The 27,094-nt window shown below is 41.8% G+C and overlaps 1 protein-coding gene across 1 annotated transcript in view; it reads right to left on the bottom strand.

The window, feature by feature from the left end:
• rictora (RPTOR independent companion of MTOR, complex 2 a) overlaps positions 1 to 26,317 on the bottom strand; it is a 212,927-nt gene extending 186,610 nt beyond the window's left edge. The window contains exons 1-2 of the mRNA XM_060834273.1: positions 26,226 to 26,317; positions 25,896 to 25,943 (exon numbers count right to left, since the gene is read on the bottom strand). Coding sequence (XP_060690256.1) covers positions 25,896 to 25,943; positions 26,226 to 26,274 — 97 coding nt within the window. The 5' untranslated portion in view covers positions 26,275 to 26,317. The remainder of the gene's footprint in view (positions 1 to 25,895; positions 25,944 to 26,225) is intronic.
• Positions 26,318 to 27,094: the final 777 nt, after the last annotated feature.

Genomic DNA, 27,094 nt, shown 5'->3' with positions numbered 1-27,094 from the left:
TGGAAAATGCAAGGTTACAGGGATAGGTGGTCTGGGTGAGATGCTCTTCAGGGGGCTGAATGGCCTGCTTGCAAGCTGTAGCAATTCTATGATGATTCTATGAAAAGTGGAAGCACCTAGTACCTTAAAAGGTTATACAATTACATAACTTCACTGGAGATCTGGAGAATGGATTGATGTTTTGTGGGGCACAGTGGTGCCAGGTGTCTGTGGGAGAAAAGTGAAATTGCCCAGCAAAAGGGTTTTAATTAGCTTAAACTAGCAATTTGACAGAACTGAGAAGAGAGTGTGTATTTGGACTCAGACCTTCCAACCTACCAGCAAGAGAACTTCATGTTAAGGGAAAAATAACACTGCCAAGAAAAGACTGCCAACTCAAGCCAGGACCGAGGTGCAACTGTACATGGCTACTGAACTGAGGATTGCTGTTGTTAACAACATGGTATTATCACTATAAAACCACAAAAGAAATTTAAAAGAAAGTCACCTCATTCCCCCGCTTTTGGCTTGGACTTTGATCTTCAGACTTTGAAACATTTTTGCCTATACTTGTCACCTTGGATATTCCGAAAAGAAATCTCATCTACCTTGTTCATCACATTTGTAAATAAATGCTTGGATTTAGAGAAGTATAGTTAAAAGTTTTTATATTAGCAATTATCAAAGATTATGCCACATTAGAGGCGATGTTTGTTTTAATAAATAAGAAATTGCGGGGGTCCTGGCTGATATTTTTGCATCATCAGTAGCCATAAGTGAGGTTCCAAAGACTTGAGAGTAGTGAATGTTGTGCCCTTGTTCAAGGAGGACTGCAAAGAAAAACCTGGAAACTTTGGACCAGTAAAAGCCTCTCATCTGTGGTGGGTAGGTTACTTGAGAAGGTTCTGAGAAATAAGATTCCATGCACTTGGAAAGACAAGGTTTGATTAGCAACAGTCAGGATGGCTTTGTGCATGAGAGATCATGCCTCACAGATTTATTACAGTTCTTTGATAAAGTGACCAGGAAGATTGATGAGGGCAGGGAGGTGAATGTCGTCTAAATGGAATTCAGTAAGGGGAGCTGGCAAATTGGATACTCAATTGGCTTGATGGTACGAAGCAGAGGGGAATAGTGGAAGGATGTTTGTCGGAATGGAGGCCTGTGATTAGTGGAGTGCATCGGGGACAGTGCTGGGCTCACTGCTGTTTGTTATCAATATCAATGATTTGGATGAGAATCTACAAGGCATGATTCGTAAGTTTACAGATGACACTAAAATAGGCAGTATAGTGGACAGTGAGGAAAGTTATCAGAAATTGCAGCAGAACCTTGATCAGCTGGGCTGAGAAATGGCAAATGGAGTTTAATATAGGTAAGTGCAAGGTCTTGTATTTTGGAAAGTCAAATCAAGTTAGGAGTTTCATGGTGAATGGTAGGGCCTTTAAGAGTGTAGTGGAACAGAGGGACCTTTGAGTTCAGGTGCATGGTTTTCTGAAAGTGAAGTCACAGATAGACAGAGCAGTGAAGGCAGCTTTTGGCACACTGGCCGTCATCAGTCAGGACATCAAGTATTGAAATTAGGAAGTTATCTGGTAGTTGTGAGAATATGTATAGGGTATGTGCAGGGAGGGAAAGAATTTAGTTTCACAAAACTTGAGGTTTAGCTGAGCATGACTCAGATCAGATAAGAACTTGGAGTTAACAATGGGGTGCTGCAAGCAAGGGTAAGGTGTTAACAAGGTGGAAAACCATTCATTATGTCCAGCCATTTAACAATATTGGAAGCATTCAGTACATAAGGTCAGTTTAACAAGGTGAAAAGTAAAGTATTTATTATGTGAAGCCAGTTAAGGTTAAGAACATTCATTGTGTAACACCAGATGGCTTAATCTTTGCTATTGACATTCGCTGATTGTAACAGTCACCCAATCAATATGTATATTGCCTTATCTGGATGTTCCTCCCTGTAAATGACTATTAATTCATTAAGAAACTGCTATTCCAGAGAAGACCAAGAACTCTTGTCCTTGTGTGCATGGACAATCATTCTCTCTCCCTCCAGGGCCTGAAATAAAGAGGAAGGAGGTAAAACTATATGTCTCTCTGAACATTTTGCTTTGACTAAGGCAGGATCGGGATGACAGTTAGACAGGACATTGGGGAGGTCACACTTGGAGTATTGTATTCAGCTTTGGTCACCTTGTAAGAGAAAGGATGTTATTAAACTGGAAAGAGCACAGAAAGAGATTTACAAGGCTGTTACCAGGACTCAACAGCCTGAATTACAGGAAGAAGTTGGACAGCTAGGATTTTTCTTTACAGTGTAGGAGACTGAAGGAGGATCTTACAGAAGCATAAAAGATCATGAGAGGCATGGACAGGGTGAATGCACTCAGTCTTTTTCCCAGGGTTGGGGAAATCGGGGACTAGAGTGCATTAGTTTAAGGTTAGAGAGGGGCAACTTTTTTATTCCACAGAGGGTGGTATGCATATGGAATGAGCTGCTAGTGGAAGTTATTGAGGCGGGTACATTAACAACATTTAAAAGGCATTTGGACAAATATATAGATAGGAAAGATTTAGAAGGACATAGGTTAAGTGCAGGGAACTGGTGTTAGAGTAGTTAGACTTTTGGCTGGCATGGACCAGTTTGGGCCAAAGAGCCTCTCTCTGTACTGTAAGACTCTATGACACTAGTTAGACAGCTGGATAAAAAGTTTTGAGCCCCTTAACTAAGGAAGGATACACTGACATTGAAGGCATCCAGAAATAGTTCAATAGGCTGATTCAGGATACAAACAGACTTTGAGGAAAGATTGAGTAGGTTGGGTATATACTCATTGGAATTTAGAAAAATGACAGGTGAGCTTATTAAAACATGCAAATTCTTCAGGGACTTGACAGGGTAGTTGCAGAAAGATCGTCTCCCCTTCTGGGGGAGTCTAGGACCACAGGGCATTATCTCAGAATAAGGAGAGACACATTTAAGACAGGTGAATTTTCTCTTCTCTCAGAAGGAAGTAAATCTGCGGAATTCTTTACTGCAGAAGGATATCAAGGCTGGTTCGTATATTCAAGGCTGAGATGGGACAGCTTTTTAATCATGAAGTAATCATGAGTTGCAGGGAAAAGGCAGGCAAGTGGAGTTGAGGATTAGCAGATCTGCATGATCTCATTAAATGGCAGAGCAGAACAAACAGCTTTAATGACCTAATTCAACTCTTAAATCTTATAGCAATATGCACAATTTTGGTCTGTTTATTTCTAAGAAGATACAATTATTTCACCTGACTCAAGTCTGAGATACAGGGCTTACGAGAAAAGGTTAAACTGGTTAGGCCTGTATTCATCAGAAAAAGTTAGAAGAAGGAGAAATGATCTTATTCAAACATAAAAGATTGGAGACAAATGGATACTCATAGAATGTTTCCTCTTATGGAAGAATGAGAGGTCTTTCTTCTAGGATGGAGAATGAGGGGATTTTCTTTTCCTCCAGCGGGTCATTCACAGATGAAGGGTGGGTTTCTAAATTCCAAGTAGTCAAGGGTTGTGGAGTTCAGACAGGAAAGTGGAGCCATCAAATGGTGCAGCAGATTTGAAGAGACACTCTTACACTCAAGTTGTATATCTTTTCCCTTTAAAAGGTTGCACAATAAATGCTTTCTAATCATAAAGTTACAGTGCAAACGTCAATGGAAATCTGTGGATAAGCTCAAGTATAAGGAATGCCTGATACTATTTCTTGCTGACTGAAGTATTTACCGGATTATTCAATCGAGAAGGATTTGAATTTGAAATGTTTGCTTTCATGGCAAGATAAACGGGGCACATCAACTACTCAAATGTAGATAGATATGATTAGAGAATACAGTCTTGGAGAATAAAATGAATAAGCCTCAATTCTGGATAGAGACAGCACCTTCTCTTAGAAAACGTCAGAATCATAGTACAACGCAACAGACCTTTCAATCCATCTTGTCCACGCCAATCACGTTTCTCAAAGTTAGTCCCGTTTGCCTGAATTTGGACATACCCTTCTAAACCTTTCTTATTCATGTACCTTGCAACAATTCTATGGCTTTAAGAGGTATATTTTGTCTTTTTTAAATGAAGAAAGGTTAAAACAGAGGTGACACGTGATCTGCTGAAAGCCAATAGAGTAAACAGCTTGTGAGGCCATGGCGGCTTTTTTTAAAAAGCTGGAACAAAGTAGCAGCCTGAATGGGTGTGGTCAAGCTCCCATAGAACTAGGACTTTTAGTTTTAGCTTTCTACACTTACTGGGGTCTCAAAGCTGGATATGGAAGCTCTTATTCCCCTCTGTTACAACTAAAAATTGGGTTTCTCCTCCTGCTGCTACAACTCTAAGAAAGACAATCTATTTCAGTGCATATGCCTTTGCCAAGAGTGTTTATGGGATTTTATTATATAGGAACAGTTAATGAGTAGCACTTAATATGTATTAAATTTAAGCATTTTGGTAGTTACACTTAAGACAGTTCTCATTATTTTGTCTGTATTTTAACTGGAGTGCAAAACTAAAGTGTGGTTGGCTTAAAGTTGAGTAGTTTGACCAATCGAGTTGCATGTGGAATGCAACACCTTGCACTTACCTTTAAAATAAGAAAAGATTGGGTCTAGGCTATCTTAAGATATTTTACATCAGAATATAAAAACTCGGTGCAGGAGTGGGCCATCTGGCCCTTTGAGCCTGCTCCGCTATTTAGTAAGATCATGGCCGATCTTTTCATAGATCCACTTACCCGCCCTCTCACCATAACCCATGATTCCTATACTGTTCAAAAAATCTTAGCTTTAAAAACATTTACTGAGGAAGCCTCAACCACGTTACTGGGTAGGGAACTCCACAGATTCACAATCCCCTGGGTGAAGAAGTTCCTTCTCAATTCAGTCCTAAATCTGCTCCCTCTAATTTTGAGGCTTTGCCCTATTGTCCTAGTTTCATACGCCAGTGGAAATATCCTCTCTACTTCTATCTTATCTATCCCCTTCATAATTTTACATGCTTCTATAAGATTCCCTCCTCATTCTTCTAAATTCCAATGAATATAATCACAGTTTACTCTGTCCTTCCTCATAAGCCAACCCCATCAGCTCCCAGAATCAACCTAGTGACCCTCCTCTGCACCCCCTCTGATGCCAGCACGTCCTTCCTCAAGTAAGGAGACCAAAACTGCATGCAATACTCCAGGTGTGGCCTCCTCAGCACCTTGTACAGCTGCAACATAACCTCTCTGCTTTTAAACTCAACTCCTTTCGCAATGAAGGGCAAAATTCAATTTGCCTTTTTAAATCTTTCACCTCTCATTTAAAAATTATGCCCTCAACTTTTGAATTTCCCAACCCTCAGGAAAACACTTTTCTAATCACCTTTTCTATGTCCCTCAGTTTTATAAACCCCTATCAGGTCACCCCTCAACCTTCTACGCGCCAGTGAAAAATGCCCCATTCAAGATAACTTTGGCAAATATATTTAAGGAGAATCAAAAGGATTTTTACAAATACATCAAGGGCAAAAGGGTAATTAGGGAGAGAATATGGCCCCTCAAAGATCAGCAAGGCAGCCCATGTGCAGAGCCGCAGGAGATGGGGGAGATACTAAACAAGTATTTTGCATCAGTGTTTACTGTGAAAAAGGACATGGAAGATATAGAATGTAGGGAAATAGATCTTGAAAAACGTCCATATTACAGAGTAGGAAGTGCTGGATGTCTTGAAATGCATAAAAGTGGATAAATGCCCACAACTTGATCAGGTGCACTCAAAACTCTGTGGGAAGCTAGAGAAGTGATTGCTGGGCCTCTTGCTGAGATATTTGCATCATCAATAGTCACAGGTAAGGTGCCGGAAGACTGGAGGTTGGCTAATGTGGTGCCACTGTTTAAGGAGGGCGGTAAGGACAAGCCAGGGAACTAAAGACCAATGAGCCCGATGTCGGTGGTGGGCAAGATGTTGGAGGGAATCCTGAGGGACAGGACGTACATATATTTGGAAAGGCAAGGACTGATTAGGGAGAGTCAACATGGCTTTGTATGTGGGAAATCATGCCTCACAAACTTGACGGAGTGTTTTGAAGAAAACAAAGATTGATGAGGCAGAGCGGTGGATGTGATCTTATGGACTTCATAAGGCGTTCGACAAGGTTCCCCATGGGAGACTGATTAGCAAAATTATATTTCATGGAATACAGGGAGAACTAGCCATTTGGATACAGAACTGGCTCAAAGGTAGAAGACAAAAGGTGGTGATGGTGGGTTGTTCTTTCGGACTAGAGGCTGGGTCGACTACATTTCAACATTTATACAAATCATTTGGATGTGAGCATAAGAGGTATAGTTAGTAAGTTTGCAGATGACACCAAAATTGGAGGTGTAGTGGACAGCGAAGACACCTAATCTAATTACCTCAGATTACAACAGGATCTTAATTAGATGGACTAATGGGCTGAAGAGTGACGGATGGAGTTTAATTCCAACAAATGAGAGGTGCTGCATTTTGGGAAAGCAAATCTTAGCAGGACTTATACACTTAATGGTAAGGTCCTAGGAAGTGTTGCTGAACAAAGACCCCGGACAGCAGGTTCATTGATCCTTGAAAGCGGAGTCGCAGGTAGATAGGATAGTGAAGGCGGCGTTTAGTATGATTTCCTTTATTGGTCAGAATATCGAGTACAGGAGTTGGGAGGTTATGTTGCTGCTTTAGAGGACATTGGTTAGGTCACTGCTGGAATATTGCGTACAATTTTGGTCTCCTTCCTATCGAATGATGTTGTGAAACTTGAAAGGGTTCAGAAAAGATTTAGAAGGATGTTGCCAGGGTTGGAGGAATTGAGCTATAGGGAGAGATTGAATAGGCTGGGGCTGTTTTCCCTGGAGCAGAGGCTGAGAGGTGACTTTTTAGAGGTTTACAAAATTATGAGGGGCACAGATAGGATAAATAGACAAAGTCTTTTCCGTGGGGTGGGGGATTCCAGAATCAAGCGACAGAGGTTTCAGGCGAGAGGGGAAAGATATAAAATGGGACTTAAGGGGCAACCTTTTCACACAGAGGGTGGTACGTGTATGGAATGAGCTGCCAGAGGAAGTGGTGGAGGTTGGTACAATTGCAACATTTAAGAAGCATTTGAATGGGCATATGAATAGGAAGGGTTTGGAGGGATATGGGCCGGGTACTGGCAGATGGGACTAGATTGGGTTGGGATATTTGGTCGGCATGGACGGGTTGGACCGAAGGGTCTGTTTCCATGCTGTACATCTCTATGACGCTAGTGGATCCAGACAGAATGCTCTAGAATGGGAAGTCAGTTAGTATTATGGAACCAATGAACTATTCCCATCTGTGAAGTCCACAAAAAACCTAAAAATTAATTATCTCGCCTTCAAGGGTGTTTGATATGTTCCCATTAGAAAATATTCTTCAAGGTGAATAAAGATCTTTAACATTACAAAGAGGATTGATACAAGAACAGATTAACTGTTCATACTAATGAAGGGTTAAAAACTTAGGACCACGGGTAGAACTACGTCACACCAAGGCTAAAAGGCTGGAATGAACAAGGACACACTTAAGGCAATTAATTGCATTTGAAACAATGAGAAAGTATTATTGAAATTGAACACATTGAAGGACGGACTTGTTCAACTAAATCATCATCTTCTACCCGAAGGCTATTTTGCTCTAATTAAATTGAATTGGAAATGCCATTTCAGAAATAAGCAAAGTGCACGGTGTGAACATCAGCCAAATGTTCACCTGATTGCAACAAGTACATTCCGTCACAGTGGGGGTTTGCTGCTTTACTTAAGAGAATGCAGATATTATTTGGACAGTTCCTGCTATTGCAATTACTATTTATTAAGGATTCATTTTATTTAACAATGTTGTTAAAAAAGTACATTAAAATCAGAAGATTATGAAAGAGTTATTCTGGTAATAAGAACTGTTTCATTAAAGCATGTCAACTCTCTGTAAATTAATGGTAGTACTCCAAGAGGGAAAAATACTGCTCACAGTAATCAGCGATGCCAGCCGCCTTCATATATAAAAAAGATGTAAGATTGTTCATTATTATGATAATTAATTCCCAGGCAGTGCTGAGTTAGTTGATCTTGGTGGGGGCTGCAAATGGTTTTGTATTCCTGCACTTCATTGCTATTCAGAAAGTTTGACTGAATGAAACTGTGCGTGTATGGACAAGAACCTCTTCTGTCTTAACAACACTGTCGCCATCAACAGTGAAAATACCAGACAGTCACCCTTCTTTTTTAGATTAGATTCCACTACAGTGTGGAAACAAGTCCACACCGACCCATTACTCTGACTAATGCAACTAACACTACGGGCAATTTAGCATAACCAATTCACGTGACCTGCACATCTTTGGACTGTGGAAGGAAACTCACGCAGACACAGGGAGAATGTGCAAACTCTACACAGACAGTCGCAGAGGCTGGAATCGAACCCGGATACCTGGTGCTGTAAGGCAGCAGTGCAAACCACTGAACCGCCGTGCCGCCCCCAACTTGCTCCCAACTATTTAAGAACAGTTCCTGAGGTAAAACATTTAAAGCTCATTAAAGAATCTTCATGAAAGCATCAAAAAAAGTTAAGAAAAATAAAGAGGTTAATGGGTGAGCACTTAAAGGGGACAGCCGAAATGTGTTTCTGAACTTATTTATTTGCAAGTGGGTATTGCTAGACAGTTTTATTTGTCACATACTGGAAACAGGGAGTAGAACAGCCTGTCACTTCATGCTTTTAGTAATGAATTTGGTTAGTCACATTAGATTTCACTAATGTTTCAGTAAGGATAGCCCCAAATGGTTGGCTATCTTGGAGATAAAATTCAGTTTTGTTACCCCTGCTTGGGCTACACTGGAGGGGACTAAAATCACTAATTAGGTTGACGCTTCCAAAAGTGGGATCCCAATTGGAGCTTAAACTTTGGGGTTGCAAGCTCAGAGACAGCAATTGCGGATTGCCCGCCTCTGCACATGTATCATCTTCCCTGCAATCACACTAACACTGATGCGTTGCAACACAATTTTCAAGTTTCAAAATGGGGACACTGGGAAAAAATCTCAACTTAGATTCTACAATTACATTTTTGTTGATGCATAATGCAGCAACTTATTTTAATCTACTAAAACCCGTGACAATACTTCTAAACAACAATGGATTTGCATTACACATAATGACAGTTTGGTTCAGTTTCAGCACATTCACCTTAATCAGAAAGGTGATAGTTCAAGCTCTTCTCCAGGATTTCACTAGGATGGACGTGATATCTTCTCATCGCACATGCACACCATCGTTAAGAACACCCGTGTACCATTACCTTACTTTGCCTCTATCTCAGCACATCTGCTGCTGAAATCCCTACTTGCCTTAAATACTGCTGGTTTTACAAACATATGGAATGGAATAGGACATTGGGTCCCTGAAGTCTACTCCACCATTTGATAAGATTGTGGCTGATTTAACTGTGGCCTTTACTTTCCAAAATACCCATAGACCTACTGACTCGTTCATTAGCCAAGAACCTATCAAACACAGCCTTAAAAATTCAATAACCCTGCTTTCACAATTTACTGAAGCAGTGCTCTAGATACCAAGTCTCATGATTTCCAGTCATCAGAAAAGTGAAAAGATTGGCAAACATTCCGAAGTCTTCAATTTATTTGACAAACTCAGGTTAAAGGAAAACACTCACCAGGTTTGTATGTGTAACAAGAAAATAAGTTATTTTAGCTGTGGACTGTGAAAGAGGTTATCTAAGAGTACAAGATCTTGATCAGAAGGGCCAATGGACCAAGGAGTTTCACTTAGATAAATGCAAGGTGGTTCATTTTGGTAAGGCAAATCAGGACAGGACTTATTCAGTTAATGGTAGGGCTCTGGGGAGGGTCCGAAGGGTGCAGGTTCATAACTCCCTGAAAATGGCATCACAGTTAGGCAGGATGGTGAAGGCAGCATTTGGCATGCTTGCCTGCATTGGTCAGAGCATTGAATGTAGAGTTGGGACGTTATGTTGCAGCTGTACAAGATATTGGCGAGGTCACCCGGTTATAGGAAGGATGTTGTTAAACCAGAAAAAAATACAGAAAAGAAAATCTACAAGGATGTTTCCAGGACTGATGGTTTGAATTAAAAGGAGAGGTTGGTTTGGCTGAAACTATTTTCACTGGAGTATCAGAGACCGAGTGGTGACCTTATTCAGGTTTATAAAATCATGACAGGCACAGCTAAAGTGAACAACCAAGGTACTGCAGATCTTCCTTCCCAACTATCCAACCTAACACCTTCAGCCCCACCTCCATCCACCTACTGAACTCTCAGCTACCTTCTCCCCAGTCTCACCACCCACTCCCATTTATCTCTCCACCCCGAAGCTCCCAGCCTCATTCCTGATTAAGGGCTCTTGCCTGAAACACGAATTTCCTATTCCTTGGATGCTGCCTGACCTGCTGTGCTTTTTCAGCACCACTCTAATCTTGACGAGTGTCTGAAGAGTTTGGCAGCTTTCGTCCATGATTTGAACAGGTTTAGAAAGAGCCAGTCTGAGATTTGGACAAATTTGAATAGATTCGGGGTATGAAAAAGCCCAGTAGATTTAAACACTTGCTGATTAGTGTCCTAGATCTTTAAATAAAACTTAGAAGACAATTTGTTTAATTTTGGTTATTTGTGGTTGGTTAAATTAAAAGTGAGAGAAATGGCTCTTAAAATTGCTGAGAAGGTTCTGGGTTTGAATAGAATTCCAAAACTTGCTAAGAAAGTTTAACAAGAAAAGACAAGACTATACTCTTAGAATTAGCAAAGAAGTCAGCTTTGGGTTTAATCAAGGACAAAAGTAAAGCTGTAATTTTACAGGAATCACTCAAACATTGAAGTGTGTCCGAGAATCAGATAAGTGCAGTAGAATTAGAAAAACTTCCAATTACAATTGAGGAAAATGCAGTTAGAAGATAAAGGGAGAGAGAAAGAGTGGAAAGAGAGAGAGAGAAGATTCTTAGCTGAGCAAAGTGGGGGGGGGGGGGGGGCGTGGAGAAGAGAGAGAGAAAAAAGATAGAGAGAGAAAAAGAGAGAGGGGGGGGAAAGAATGTTCTTAGCTGAGCTAAAAGAGAGAATTTGAACTTGAGAAGTTGTGACTTAGTCAGAAAAGTCAAATTAACAGGATGGAGATTAAAACAGAAGGTATGGATATATACAAATACTGGATCAGTGGTGCTGGAAGAGCACAGCAGTTCAGGCAGCATCCAAGGAGCAGCGGAATCGATGTTTCGGGCAAAAAGAAGGGCTTTTGCCCGAAACATCGATTTCGCTGCTCCTTGGATGCTGCCTGAACTGCTGTGCTCTTCCAGCACCACTAATCCAGAATCTGGTTTCCAGCATCTGCGGTCATTGTTTTTACCTCATATATACAAATACGTCAAAACTCTGCCAAGCTTGGTGAGAAAGATGTTGAAGCCTTCTTTATTTCATTTGAAAATTTGGCTAGGCAGATGGGGTGGTCCTACAGCTGTGCTTTTCCAGCACCACTCTAATCTAGACTCTGGTTTCCAGCATCTGCAGTCATTGTTTTTACCATCTGATCAAAGTCCCAGTGTACAAAGATAATCTTCACTGTCCAATAGACCACGTGCTTTGGTGTCACCTGCAAACTTACTAACCCTACCTCCTACATTCACATCCAAATCATTTATGTAAATAAAAATAAAACAGTGGACTCCGCACCGATCATTGTGGCACACCGCTGGTTACAGGCCTCCAGTCTGCAAATCACTCCTCCACCACCATCCTGTCTCCCACCTTCAAGCCAATTGTGTACCCAGTTGGCTAGCTCCCCCTATCACGTGATCAAATTCTACTGACCAGTCCAGCAAGCAGAACCTTGTCAAGGTGAAGTCCATATAGACAATGTCTATTGCTCTACTTTCATCAATCTTTGTAACTGCTTCAAAAATGCCCAGTCAAGTTAGAGACATGGTTTCTCGTGCATAACGCCATGCTGACCATCCCAGTCACTGCCTTTCCATATGCATACAAATCCTATTCCTCAGAATCTACACCAACAATTTACCCATCTCCGAGTTAAGGCTCACTAGTCTATAGGTCCCAGCCTTTTCCTTAAGCTTTTAAATAACAGAATCACATTAGATAACCTCCAATCTTCCAGCACCTCACCTGTGGCTGTCAATGATACAAATATCTCAACAATGAGGCCAGCAATCATTTCCCTAGCTACCCATAAAGTTTGAGGAAACATCTGATCAGATCCCAGGGATTTATCTACCTTTGCGTTTTAAGACATCTAGCACCTCTTCTGTAATATGAACTCTTTTCAAGACATTACTATTTCTTTCTCCAAGTTCTCTAGCTTCCAAGGCCTTCTCCACAGTAAATATTGACAAAATATTAATTTAGAATCTTACCCAAACTTCTGAGGTTCCACACATAGATGGCCTTGTTAATCTTAAAGACGCCATATTCTCTTCTTAGATACTCTTTGCCCTTAATGTATACGTAGAATCTCTTTAGAGTCTCCTTAACTATTTATCAAAGCTATCTCATGCCCCCTTTTTGCCCTCTTGATTTACCTCTTATGCATACTGCTCCTTATACTCCTCTAGGAATTCACTTGATTTAATCTATGTTTCTAGCTTCCATTTGAACTGCTTACTGTTTTTCCAAAATAACATCACCTTTAAACATTGAAGTGATAAAACTGCGCATCAAAGTCATCAATAAAAATGGGGAAAACATTCAGGTCCCTGGGAACACCACTTGTCACATTCTGTCAATCAAATATCTACCCTTTATCTCTGCTTTATCTCAATCCTCATCTTCTGCCTGGGCAGCCTACAGCCTGGAAGATTTAACATCAGGTTCTCCAATTTCAAATAACCTCCCTTTCCTCCCCCCCCGACTCTCTTCCCAGCAGTTCCATCCCCCCCCCTCAGTCACCTACCGGATTCATTCCACCCACTGACCCACCAGTTTGTACCCTCCGCCTGTCTTCACCTATCTCCACTTCACCAGCCTGTCCCCTCGCCACCCCCTTTATCTGCAGCTCCCCCTACACCCACCCCAGTCCTGAAGAAGGGTTACATCTGAAATGCCGATGTCTCCACCTCCCAGATGCTGCCTGGCTTGCGGTATTCTTCCAGCCTCCTGTCTACTTCTGTCTCAGTCTACTTGACTGATTTTAAAACCAAATCAAAATCCAGTTCAAAGCACTTACTTTTCCTGTTGTATCCAAAAATTAAATGTGATGTGTCTGGTGTATGGGTGAAATGAATTAGCGTGCTTTCCACTTTTATGCACCAGCATGCTTCCTATTTTCATTCTGGATCTGTGGTGCTGGAAGAGCACAGCAGTTCAGGCAGCATCCGAGGAGCAGCGAAATCGACATTTCGGGCAAAAGCCCTTCATCAGGAATAAAGGCAAAGAGCCTTAAGCCTGGAGAGGGCTCTACAAAAATCTCAGGGAGTCCTTCTCCCACTGCAACTCCCAGGTCATTTCCGGACTTGTCCTACTTGCCTATCATCTTTTCCACCTATCCACTCCACCCTCCTCCCTGACCTATCACCTTCAACCCCTCCCCCACTCACCTATTGTACTCCATGCTACTTTCTCCCCACTGCAAATGTGTTGCTGGTCAAAGCACAGCAGGCCAGGCAGCATCTCAGGAATAGAGAATTCGACGTTTCGAGCATAAGCCAGGCCTGCTGTGCTTTGACCAGCAACACATTTGCAGCTGTGATCTCCAGCATCTGCAGACCTCATTTTTTACTTTCTCCCCACCCCCACCCTCCTCTAGCTTATCTCTCCACACTTCAGGCTCACTGCCTTTATTCCTGATGAAGGGCTTTTGCCCGAAACATCGATTTCGCTGCTCCTTGGATGCTGCCTGAACTGCTGTGCTCTTCCAGCACCACTAATCCAGAATCTGCAGTCATGGTTTTTACCTCATTTGCTTCCTATTTTCAGCCGACACTGCTGGCTAGCAACAACACAGAGTAAAACAGCAAATGTCCAACTGTCTTCCTGTTGAGATACAGCTGCTCCATGGGCAATGCCTTCTCTTTCCAAGATGTGGAAACTGTGACACCTCATGGCTTTAATCTAAAACTTCAGAGGAACAGAGGATGTTTGGCCCCTAGACATGTACTACGCAGGCTCATTGGCAACCAGAAACTCAGCCATGGGCAAATAGCTTTATAGTCTTATTCTTCAATTCTTCCAAAAACCTATAAGAGATTTAAACCTGAAAAAATATCTGGTATAAAGCCCAAAGATATGTCTAAATATGTCATTTCCAGCAACTCCTGCAAACAAGCTGGGGCGAATGTAGTGCTTTGAATTCCTTTTGACATGACTGGGTTTCCAAAGCATTATGCCTTCCAAGTGGCAAAGTGCAACTGAAGCCCATGGTCAGCCATTGAATAGCAAAGCATGCTCCACCAATTATATGGTCTACTCCTGTTCCTGTCTGTCTAAGGCTCTCATATTACCTTCAGGTAACAAGCAAACCACAAGCAGAGGCAGATGTATACACCAATAAAGGAACTAATTGTGGCCCTTGCTCGTGGTTGTTTTGCTACAAAATGGTCTATTTTGTTACAGGAAGCAGACATTCATCATCAATAATTTTGGAATGTTACGGCCCACTTTAAAATTTTAAAATCAAATACCATTTTTGTTATTTGAGAAACACTGATTAAATTAAAGAGAATGAAATATGTGCTATGAGACTAGCCACAAATATCAGCAACCATTAGGATGCAAATTTAGCTCGAGGTTTCTTTATTGCTGGCCTTGAACCTTGTGATGTTAATTAATTTGCAGATTGCTCTTCTCTGTAGCTTTCTAATAGTATTAATGAAGAAAAGATAATTAGAAAACAGTAAATTTATCTTATTTTTATTATTATTGTCATTTGAATAACAACAGTTCAGCTTCTTACGTATTGAATTTACACTAAATTTAAAATGGCTTAAGATTACTAACTCTTGTACAGATCTGAACATAGATTTCCTCATTCACTGTTGTACTGTAACTGCAGTGTTTATTCTAGAGGTTACTGCAGTAAGCCTTTTTCTGCATCGTTTCACAATTTCATGACCTCAAACAGTTAGACAAGGGGAACAAGAGCTTAGGAATATTCTCCTCCAAATTCCTTTCCATAAAACAGCATCCAGGCTTGGAATATATGTTGCCATTTCTTCATCATTACTGTGAGGAGAAAGTCCAGCAGGCTAAGATAAAAGGTAGGGAGGAGGGACTTGGGGGAGGGGTGATGGAGATGCGATAGGTGGAAGGAGGTCAAGGTAAGGTCATCATTACTGTGTCAAGACCCTGGAATTCTAACCATCAGTTTTGTGGGGAACACTGAAATGTTCAAGATGTTCCACCTTTACTTTTTATACTTATAAGTCTCCAAAATAGTAATATTTGATTATCTTCAGATCAGATTTATTAAAACTGTAGCACTGTTGAACAACAATGAGAGTTTATACTGGAAAATATTTCTCTCATCACAGGTACTACCAGACCTGTGAGTTTCTCCAGAATTTTGTGTTTGCTTGAAATTTCCAGTATCCAAAATATTTCACTCCTATCTATGATAACGTTGAAGCTTTCAAAGTTTCTGGGACCTTTTCAAAGCAAAGGATTTTTTACAAGATTACAACCAATGTATCTGTATCTCGACATCATCTCCCTTCATGACCTGGAAATATAAGTCAGCAGATCTAGGGGTCTGGAGTAAAATGCTTTAGATTCATTAGTTTTCTGAGAATGTTTTAAGTTCCTCTTATTTCTTTTTACTGCCACTTTTCTCCTGTTCTTAGAATACCATATATTCTATAGAGAAGACAAACAAAATCTGTTAAGTGCTTACAAACGACACAGGTAGCACAGCATTTGGGACAGAGAAGCAGAGTTAATGTTTCGAGTCCAATATGAAAACTCCTTGGAACATCCCTTTTTTTAAAAAAAAGCTTTCAAAAAAAAAAGAGGGAGACAAAAGCTCTAGGCCATTTAGTCTAACGTCTCATTAGGAGAAAGCTAAAAACCATATTAGGGAGGTAATAGCAAGACATTTTTTAAAAAATCATAAAAATCACACAGTTATAGAACCTAGAACGTCACAGCGCAGTACAGGTCCTTCATCCCTCGATGTTGCACCGACCTGTGAAATTAATCTGATGCCCATCTAACCTACACTGTTCCATTATTATCCATATGCATGTCCTATGCCCATTAAAGTCTTTAACATTGGCAAGTCTACTAGTGTTGTAGGCAGGTCGTTCCACGCCCCTACTGCGCTGGAGTAAAATAAATTACCCCTTATAGCTGTCCTAAACCTATCAACCCTCAATTTAAAGCTATGTCCCCTCATGTTAACCTTCTTAAAGGAAAAAGGCTCTCACTGTCCACCCTATATAACCTTCTGATTATCCAAGTGGTAGTCAACATGGTATTGTACAGAAAATAACGTTTTACTAAATTAATATTTAATATCTAATAATGGCTTATTAGATTCTATGAAATTATGATGAAAGGGACCTCAGATAGTGTATTCAGATTTCCAAAAGGGCTTTGATAACATAAAAAGGTCATGTAGAAGCGTAGAAAATTAAAACTCGATCTTGGGGATGATATTGTAGTACGTATTAAGAATGTGCAAACATGAAAGAAAATGAGGATAACCGAAACATTTGCAGGTTTGCAAATACTAAGCTCACTCCCTTGTCTTCCCAAAGGCAACGAAGGATAGGCATTGCATGCTGGCTCACATCCCATGAGTGAATAAAGTTTAAAAGTGTTGTTAAAAGGATCAGTTTTGGAATCTCAAGTATTCATGACTGTATTAATGAATTTGAAGAAGGGACGGTCTGTATTATAGTTAAATTTTCAGATGATATAAAAGGTAGGTAAGAAAGGAAGTTGTGACAAAGATAGAGTGATACTGATTTTTAAATAATTCAAATGTCATGATCTGCCATGGTAGGATGTAAACCATGATTCCACAACATTAGCCTGGAGTTTTAGATTAGGAGTCCAGTGAGATTATTATTATGCCAATGATAGGATAAATGCAAACACAAAGAAAATGGCAGCTGGAACATAATGTGAGACAGTACAAGGTATTGGAGGACATCAACAGCAAAACAGAAAAGCAGATGATTATTTCAATGGAGTTCAATTGCAGAATCCTGGCTGTGCTTGTACAAGTATCAGAGAACTTTAGCATATAGTTGTAGTAAATAATTAGGAAGGCAAGTGGAATGGTGATCTTTATCAAAAGTGTGATTGAGTATAAAATTAGAGAAGTCTTCCTTCCTCTGTGGGACATCGGTGAGACTGTACTCAGTACTATATACAGCTCTGGATTTCTTATTCAAGAAAGGAGTATGCTGCCAGAGAAGGTTTGTCACGTTGATTCCTGGAATGATGGAGTTTGTCTAATGAGGAGAGATTGAGTGGGTTGACCTTTTAGATTAGATTAGATTAGATTACTTACAGTGTGGAAACAGGCCCTTTGGCCCAACAAGTCCACACCGACCCGCCAAAGCACAACCCAACCATACCCCTATATTTACCCCTTACCTAACACTACGGGCAATTTAGCATGGCCAATTCACCTGACCCGCACATCTTTGGACTGTGGGAGGAAACCGGAGCACCCGGAGGAAACCCACGCAGACACGGGGAGAACGTGCAAACTCCACACAGTCAGTCGCCTGAGTCGGGAATTGAACCTGGGTCTCAGGCGCTGTGAGACAGCAGTGCTAACCACTGTGCCACCGTGCCGCCCAAAACTCCTTGGATTTCAGAGAGGTGATCGAATCAAAACATATTACAATCCAGAGAAAGTTTTACAGAGTAGATGCTGGGAAGATATTTCCTCTTATGATAAAACTTATACTAGGATGCACAGTTTACCAACAAATAAAAGATGATTAAGTGGGTTTTATTTTCTTTCAGATGAATTCTAGTCTTTTAAATTCTCTACCACAGGGAGTAGAGGTGGTTAGGTCATTAAGGCTGAGCTGGACAGATTACTGATTATAGGGGCAAGCAGTATGAAAGAACATGAAGGGTGCAATCAGGTCATCCATGATCTTGTTGAATTTGAAAGAGGTTTGAATGCCATGCTCCCATTTCTTTTGATCTTGAGGCAGTACCAACTCAAGTCATCTGTGCATCACTTTCATTTTCTTTAACAATATACCTCACAGGACAACTGTCTTTATATTTTAAGATTTAAAATAATTGCAAAGTGAAGTCAGCAAATGCTTGAAGCAGACAGAGCAGTACCAAAGAGAAACAAGAGACAAGTTAACATTTCATCTGAGACCATACTTCAGAATCAGAAGTAGGATTCCTCTTGAATCTAAATAACCCATTCTCAGCAGTTGCAAGAGAACTAAATGCACTGCATTAATAAAAGATGATGATTCAGATGCTCCAAGAATTACTATTTGCAACAAGGTTGATTGAAGAATGATGTTACTGTGTAAATGAAGTTATGGCACATGAGAGATTTTTGTCAACTTTCTAAATGCTTCTAAGCTTGGGCAACATCAAAGAAAAAAATCCCATAGTTGCAACCCATTGGACTCAAACTGATTACTACACCAATACAAAAGATGAACTTGTTTCCCATTACCCCTTCAAATCGGCCCAATCAACACACTTGTAAAGTGAAAAGAAGAAAGTCTCTTGTTATAAATTTCTTTAAGCTCCATTTTCTCAATCCCCAATAACATAGGATCACAGAGTTTAAAAAAAAATCACAACAGGTGTATTTGGAACCACTAGCTTTCAGAGTGCTGCTCCTTCATCAGATGGTTGTCAATATCCCCAATAGTTTAGCATTCCGCTTCCCTGGGAAAACCACCTTAACTATTCACATTATCCATCCCCTCATGATTTTATAAACCTCTAATAAGGTCATCCCATAGCCTCCAACTCTCCAGCCTATTCAGCCTCTCCCTATAGCTCAAACCCCCAACCTCAGCAAAATCCTTGTAAATCTTTGTGAACCCTTTCAAATTTAAACAACATCCTTATATAGCAGGCATCAGCTTCAAAATAGAACATCGGTTGCAGAAAGGATGTTTGAGGACTTGCCTACTGAGGTAGTATGGGCTGAGACTAGAAACAGGAAAGGAGAGTTACCCTATTGGGAGTTTTCTGTAGGTCTCCAAATAGTTCCAGAGATGTAGAGGATAGTTTAGTAAAGTTAATTCTCAATAGGAGAGAGAGTGACAGGTTAGTTGTTATGGGGGACTTGAACTTTCCAAATGTTGACTGGGAATATCATAGTTTAAAGTTCTTTAAATGGGTCAGTTTTTGTCCAATGCATGCAGGAGGGTTTCTTGACACAGTATATAGATAGGCCAACAAGGGGCGAGACCACATTAGATTTGGTACTGCATAATGAACCTGGCCAGGTGTTAGATTTGGAGGTAGGTGAACACTTCGGCAATAGTGACCACAATTCAGTTAGGTTTACTTTAGTGGCAGAAAGGAATACGTATATACCGCAGTGCAACAGTTATAGCTGGGGAAAGACAATTACGATGCAATTAGACAGGATTTAGGATGGGGAAGGAAACTGCAGGGGATGGACACAATAGAAATGTGGAGCTTATTCAAGGACCAACTGTTGAGGGTCCTTGATAAGTACGTACCAGTCAAGCAGGGAAGAGGTTGTCGAGTGCAGGAGCCATGGTTTACTAAGGAAGTTGAATCTCTTGTCAAGAGGAAGGCGGCGGCTTATGTTCAGATGAGATGAGATGACTCAGTTTGGGGGCTTGAGAATTACAAGTTAGCCAGGAAACACTTAGAGTTAAGAGGGGCCAGTAGGGGACATGAGAAGTCATTGGCAATAGGATCAGGGAAAACCCGAAGGCTTTCTATAGCTCTATCAAGAATAAAAAAATGACTAGAGTAAGATTTGCTCCAATCAAGCATCATAGTGGGAAGTGGAGCCAGAAGAGATGAGGAAGGGCTAAATGAATACTTTTCATCACTATTCACACTAGAAAAAGACATGATTGACAAGGAGAATACGGAGATACAGGCTATAGACTGGATGGCATTGAGGTGCATAAGGAGGTGGTGTTACCAATCCTGGAAAGTGTGAAAATAGATAAATCCCCTTGGCCGGATGGGATTTATCCTAGGATTCTCTGGGAAGCCAGGGAGGAGACTGCAGAGCCTTTGGCTTTGATCTTTACATCGTCATTGTCTACAGGAATACTGCCAGAAGACTGGAGGATAGCAAATGTTCCCTTGTTCAAAAAGGGGAGTAGAAACAACCCTAGAAATTATAGATCTGGGAGTCTTACTTCAGTTGTGGGTAAAGTGCTGAAAAGGGTTATAGGAGATAGATTTAAGATCATCTAGAGTTGAATAAGTTGATTATAGATAGTCAACACTGTTTCGAGAAGGGTAGGTCATGCCTCACAAACCTTGAGTTCGTTGAGAAGGTGACCAAACAGGATGAGGGAAAAGCAGTTGATGTGGTATATATGGATTTCAGTAAGGCATTTGATAAGGTTCCCCAAGGTAGACAATTGCAAAAAATACTGAGGCTTGGGATTAAGGGTGATTTAGCAGTTTGGATCAGAAATTGGCTAGCTGAAAGAAGACAGAGGGTGGTGATTGATTGGATACATTCATGCTGGAGTTCAGTTAGTAGTGGTGTACCACAAGGATCTGTTTTGGGTCCACTGTTGTTTGTCATTTATATAAATGACTTTGATGAGGATATAGAAGGATGGATTAGTAAATTTGCAGATGACACTAAGGTCGATAGAGTTGTGAATAGTGACAAAGGATGTTATAGGCTTCAGAGAGACTGTGGAGCTGGGCTGAGAGGTGGCAAATGGTGCTTAATGCTGAAAGGTGTGAGGTGATTCACTTTGGAAGGAGTAACAGGAATGCAGAGTACTGGTCTAATGGAAAGATTCTTGGTAGTGTAGACGAGTAGAGAGATCGCAGTGTCCCATTGATCCTTGAAAGTTGCCACCCAGGTTGATACGGTTGTTAAGGCGGCATACGGTGTGTTAGAGATTTTATTGGTAGAGGGACTGAGTTTCAGAACGATGAGATCATGCTGCAACTGTACAAAACTCAGTTGTCACCACATTTGGAGTATTGCATACAGTTCTAGTCACTGCATTTTAGGAAGAATGTAGAAGCTTTGGAAAGGGTAGAGAGGAGATTTACTAGGATGTTGCCTAGTATGGAGGGAAGGTCTTACAATGAAAGGCTGAGGGGCTTGAGGTTGTTTTCATTAGAGAGGAGGTGGTTGAGAGGAGACTTAATTGAGACAAGATCATCAGAGGGTCAGATGGGTTGGACAGCGAGAGCTTTTTTCACAGGATGACGATAGCTCGCACGAGGGGACAGAGCTTTAAATTGAGGGGTGATAGATATAGGACAGATGTCAGAGGTAGTTTCTTTACTCAGAATAATAACGGCATGGAATGCAACGCCTGCAACAGTGTAGACTCGCTAACTTTAATGGCATTTAAATAGTCACTGGATAGGCATATGAACAAGAATGGAGTCGTGTAGGTTAGATGGGCTTCAGTTTGATTCCACAGGTCAGTGCAACATCGAGGGCCAAAGGGCCTGTACTGTACTGTACTACATCATATTTCAATTCCTTGGGATTACAGAAAGAGAAGATTTCAAATGATTTCAGGTATTTGCTAAAAACTCAACCCAAAGATTTCCCTCCAATCTAAAGAAACATGTGAAAAAGGAACAAGACTATGTCACTCTGCCCCTCAAGCCTGCTGCGCCATTCAAACTCAGGGCTGATCTGATTTAAATCTCAACTCTGCATTCCTGCATACCCATGATAATCATTCATCCCCAAGAATCCATCTACCTCTGCCTTAAAAGTATTTAAGATTCTGCAACTGTTGCCTCAAGCATCTGAGTAAAAAGATTCCTCATCTCTATTTTAAATGGGTTTCTTTAATTTTTGAACTATGACCCCGAGTTCATGATTCTCTCAAAAAGAAACCTCCATCCAGTAGCCCGTTCAGGATCTTGAAGTTTCAATAAAGTCACCTCTGATTCTTCTAAACTCCAGATGATGCAGGCCTAGACTGCCCAGCCTTCCTTCTGCAAGCATTCGTTCATTGAAGGTACTGGTGCAGTGAACCTTCTCTGGATTGCTTCCAACATATTAACATCTTTCCATAAATACATTGACTAGAGCTGTATACACAGTACTCCAGTTGCGGTCTCATCAATGCTCTGCATAACTGCAACATAACATCTTTTCTTTTGCATTCAATTCTCCATGCAATAAATCAAAGAACCTGTTAAGTTTTCCTGATTACTAGCTGTACCTGCATACTAACCTTCTGTGATGCATGTATTGGAACGCCCAGATCTCTTTGCATCCCAATGCTTTACTTTTCACCATTTAGTTAATATGCTTCTTTATTATTCTCTCTGCCAAATTGGACTGTCCGTTCTGACTTGAAAGTGATTCACTGCTCTGTTTACAAAAGATGTAAACATGTCTGTTCTCTTTGAATGTTGATACTACAATGCTTGCTTCCAGAGAACTGCCAAGTGATGCGCATTACAAATACCAATGCTTTGTTCTTTTTCATTATTCACTATTGTAATACTGGAATAAAACAACGAAGCTTAACCAAAATATTTGATTTTGCGATGTCAAATTAACGCTGTGCTACAGTAAAAAGAATTAATACTCGGCAAGCGAATATAACAAATATCAGGGGAAATGTGTAGATGACAAAGTGAACTGCAGCCTGTTTCTTCAACTTTGTTTATGTGAGAATACAGATGTGAACAATGAGCAGCCAGCCGAGAGGATTATTTCAAAATGGGTGACATTCAAGCCTGCCTCAGAACGGGAACAGTTTGTAAACAGCGATCCAGCTTCCTTGTACAAAATGAGAAGGAACTTGAGCAGCGGCTGCTACTTGCAACGAGGGAATCGTCAGAAATAAGACTTGAACCGGAGAAAATGACAGACCACAATATACTTACCAACTTAAACAAAAAAAAGTCATAGGGACTGGTTTTCTGCCCCTTCCTGAATTAGGGCCGACATTATAAGTCGAGAACCCCGGCCTCGCGTGCATCTCAGCCGCAGGAAGGAGATCAGAGAGCCGTGGCTGCTGCAGAGGCAGCCGCCGGTCCCTCCCTTCAGGACGTGGCCGCTTCGAAAAAAACACATCATGCACCCATCATCCTCCTTTCTCCACCCAGAGGCAAAAAAACAACAAACTTTAATACAGAAAAATACATCGAAACTGCCGCCACTTCCCACAAAATAGTACATTTTATATGTAAACAAATCACTGAAGACTTCACTACTAGGCAATGCAAACAAGCTGACATTCAGGGCAGGTAGCTCTGGAGCACGGTGAGAGAGCAAAGGTTAGTCCGGCACTGGGACTGATTAATGGAGCTGGGTCCATACAGGCATTTTGGCAAGAGACACCGAGCACGTTCCACAGTGGCAGTCAGCATTTTTAGAAATACTGCATATGCACTTGTTAAATCAGTGCTGCTGGGAGACCAAGCAGGTACCATCACAATAGCATCACAGAATCCCTACAGTGTGGAACAGGCCATTCAGCTCATCAAGTCCACCCAGAGCACATTCTGACTCTATCCTGGCAAACCTGGACTCCCACGATTAATGCACCTAGCCTGTATATCCCCAGACACTATGGGCAATTTAGCATGGCCCATCCACCTAACCTGCACATCTTTGGACTGTGGGAGGAAATTGCATCACCAGGAGGAAATCCACACAGATCCTGGGAAAATGTCTGTGTGGAGTTTGCAGTTGCCAAAGGTGGAATCAAACCAGGTCACTGAGACAGCCACCATGCCTACTTTGAGGAGTTCATTTGCTTTTGTTTATAAACAAGCGCAATCAATATATTTGATGACATGTGACGTGTCATCAGCTGGTACCAGTGGATGTGAAACCAAGCCTCTTGGCAATGAAGTGTTAACAAGAGAAAATACCCATTTCTTGCTGTTGTAGCAGTGCTAGATTTGTGATTGAAAGAATATGAATCTCAAATCATAATACAAAATCACTATTTTGAATATGGTTGTTTTATTCACTGAGTAGGCTGATGTTAGTTTTAGAACATGGGTGAATATAAATAATGTCCAAACAATGACAGGTTGAGGTGTCCATTAACTTGAAATAACAGGCGTATTGCTACATGAAGGGTCTTGCTTGGTTTGTTTAGAATGGAACAATTTTGAGGGAGGGAATTGGGATAGAATTGCTCTTGTTCAGAATGAATTAAAATAGGACAGAAGATTTCACTGGGAAAAACGGTAGGATACAGTGCAGGGGAAGACATATGAAATAGGAAGGCTGCCAGTGAAGGACATTACAGAAATGGAAAATCAAAACTATAGAGTCAACGGCTCAGAGTAAGGCACTGATCACTTAGAATGGAGTTGAGAAAACTTAGAAATACAGAAAACAGAAGAAATTCAGCCAATCTAGCCTACTTCAACATGATCGTGGCTGATCCTCTGTCTGAGAGCCCTACTTCCTTTGCCTCTCCATACCCATAACTTCATTCAAAGACATATGAATTTTTGGAGTTCTCTACCCTAAAGAGTTGTGGCTGCCCAGTCAACAAATACATTCACAAAGATCACTGATGATATTTTGATCACATCAGTCATGCGAAACTACAATTATTCGCTATAAATTGTGCCCTATGACTCCACTAGCGACCTGAAGGAGCAGTGCCTCTGAAAGCTTGTACATCCAAATAAACCAGTTGGAGGATAAGCTGTTGTGATTTTTAACTTTGTCCACCCCAGCCCAACACCAGCACCTCCACATCATATTGATATTTTGAATGACAGGTGAGAAGGGCTTGCAGTTGAACATCTTTAGATTGAGGGACTGTAATGTCTATTCCTTCTATTTGTTAGATTCTTATGCACCCTCCACTTCAAGTTTCTCAATCACTATTTCATACCCTCATTGCCCATTCTTATATTGCAACTTTCTACTTTTTGCCCTGTCCCTGACAACATCTCCCCCTCCCAGTCCCCCACCTCATCGCTTTCCCTTAATCCCCCATCTCGTCTTGACTCTCCCCTTCCCTCAGTTGCCCACCTCATCTCCCACTTTCCAATCCTCCATCTCATCTTCCCCCCCTCCCCACTTACACAGATTCCCATCCTGTCTGCTCCTCTTTCCCCATTATCCTACACCCTCTCCCAAACAATTTTCCCACTCCCACCTCAAAACCCTAGCCCCCCCCCATGTTCCCCACCCAATCCGATGACATTTGAGGGCTGACCAGCTCGAGGGCGGGGCGGAAAGACCAAATCACAAATGGGGGGGAAAAGGTCAGTGCAGGTGAAAGATCCCAGCATTCCCCAACACCATCCCTCCTCACAACTCCCCCCTCCTCCTGAGTGGAATCTTCCCCCCTAACCCCAACGGCTGTGGCTCGCGGCCAGGGAGCCGTTAGTGTTTGAAAAGCTGGCGCCCAGGAGAGGCAGCGGCTCCTGATTCATTCGGCGTGAGTGACAGGCAGAGAGAGAAGGAAATAAAAACAGCTTCCCTTTCCCACTCCTCCCGGGTTGAATCGGGTGAACGTCTCCTGCACCCCCTCCCCCGGCCCAACCTCCTTTACACAATAATCCCAAAGTTTGTGGTTTTCCCACACTCCGTTCGACGGGGGAGCGACTTTGCCCTCACATCTTATCGTACTTCCAACAGTACGCCGCCGCCGCCCCCCCCAAACTCCCTCAGCATTTTATTCTGTTTATTTACTTCCTTCCACCAGCCTCACATTTAAAAGAAACCAATCTCCCTCTTACCTCGGGACAGATCGAGCGGCACGTTCTCCTCCCCGCTGTCATTCCGCCCTGCGCGCATATTGTGAGCCAATATAAGAAGATAGGAGCAGGGGAAAGAAAGAGAGAAAAATACGATTAATAATGGTTCAGTTAAGCTGGCGGGTAAGTCGTGCATTTTACTTCCATAAACAAACAAGATTCGAGGCGGCCGTTATTAAAGTACGAGCGTTGCTAATTGCCGCTGCTGAGGGATTTTTTTGTTTTTGTTCTGGTTATTGGTCTATTGCCTTGTCGAGTCTAATGATTGATGGAGTCGGGTCCCACTGACGTCCCGCCCGCCCGGTAATGTACCTCTGATGCGGAGGCTCCTAACGGAGCGACCGCGGATGCTAGCCGCCATGTTCACGGACTCTTGCCTCTCTGCCCTCCCGCCCGGCCTGGGGCCGCACAAAAACACCGGAAACGCCGGGGCAGCTCTCGCGAGACGACGGCCAGGCCCGGCTCAATGAATGGGAGACGGGGAGGGGTCCGGGGCTGAGGAGGTGGGTCTCGAGGGAGGTGGGGGCGGGGTCTAGGAATTGAAGATGGTTTCTGGGGGCGTAGCCATCACAGCATTGAGTTTGCTTCCTCTGCATAGGTGCTGGCAGGCCTGCTGAGTTTTTTTTCTTTCCGCAGCAATTTATGTTTTTGTCCGTGAGAGGGGTTCGGAGCCCTGGCGAAGAAGTGGGGAGAGTCTGACAAAGTTGGAGCACGGCCAAGAGTGATAGGTTGGAAATGGGTGTAAATTGGAACTCTGTGGGAAGCTAGAGAAATGATTGCTGGGCCTCTTTCTGAGATATTTGTATCATTTATAGTCACAGCTGAGGTGCCGGAAGACTGGAGGTTGGCTAATGTGGTGCCACTGTTTAAGAAGGGTGGAAAGGACAAGCCAGGATACTATAGACCAGTGAGCTGGACATCGGTGGTGGGCAAGTTGTCAAGGGAATCCTGAGGGACAGGATGTACATGTACTTGGAAGGGCAAGGAATGATTAGGGATAGTCAACATGGCTTTGTGCATGGGAAATTATGTCTCACAAATTTTGAGTTTTTTTGAAGAAGTAACAAAGGATTGATGAGGGCAGAGCAGTGGATGTGATCTATATGGACTTCAGTAAGGCGTTCAACAAGGTTTCCCATGGGGAACTGGTTAACAAGGTTAGATCTCACTGAATGCAGGGA

Source organism: Hemiscyllium ocellatum, chromosome 2 (genome assembly GCF_020745735.1).
Source record: "Hemiscyllium ocellatum isolate sHemOce1 chromosome 2, sHemOce1.pat.X.cur, whole genome shotgun sequence".
Taxonomy (NCBI): Eukaryota; Metazoa; Chordata; class Chondrichthyes; order Orectolobiformes; family Hemiscylliidae; genus Hemiscyllium; species Hemiscyllium ocellatum.
The sequence above is the reverse complement of the archived record's forward strand: the minus strand, read 5'-3'. Positions and strand labels throughout refer to the sequence as shown.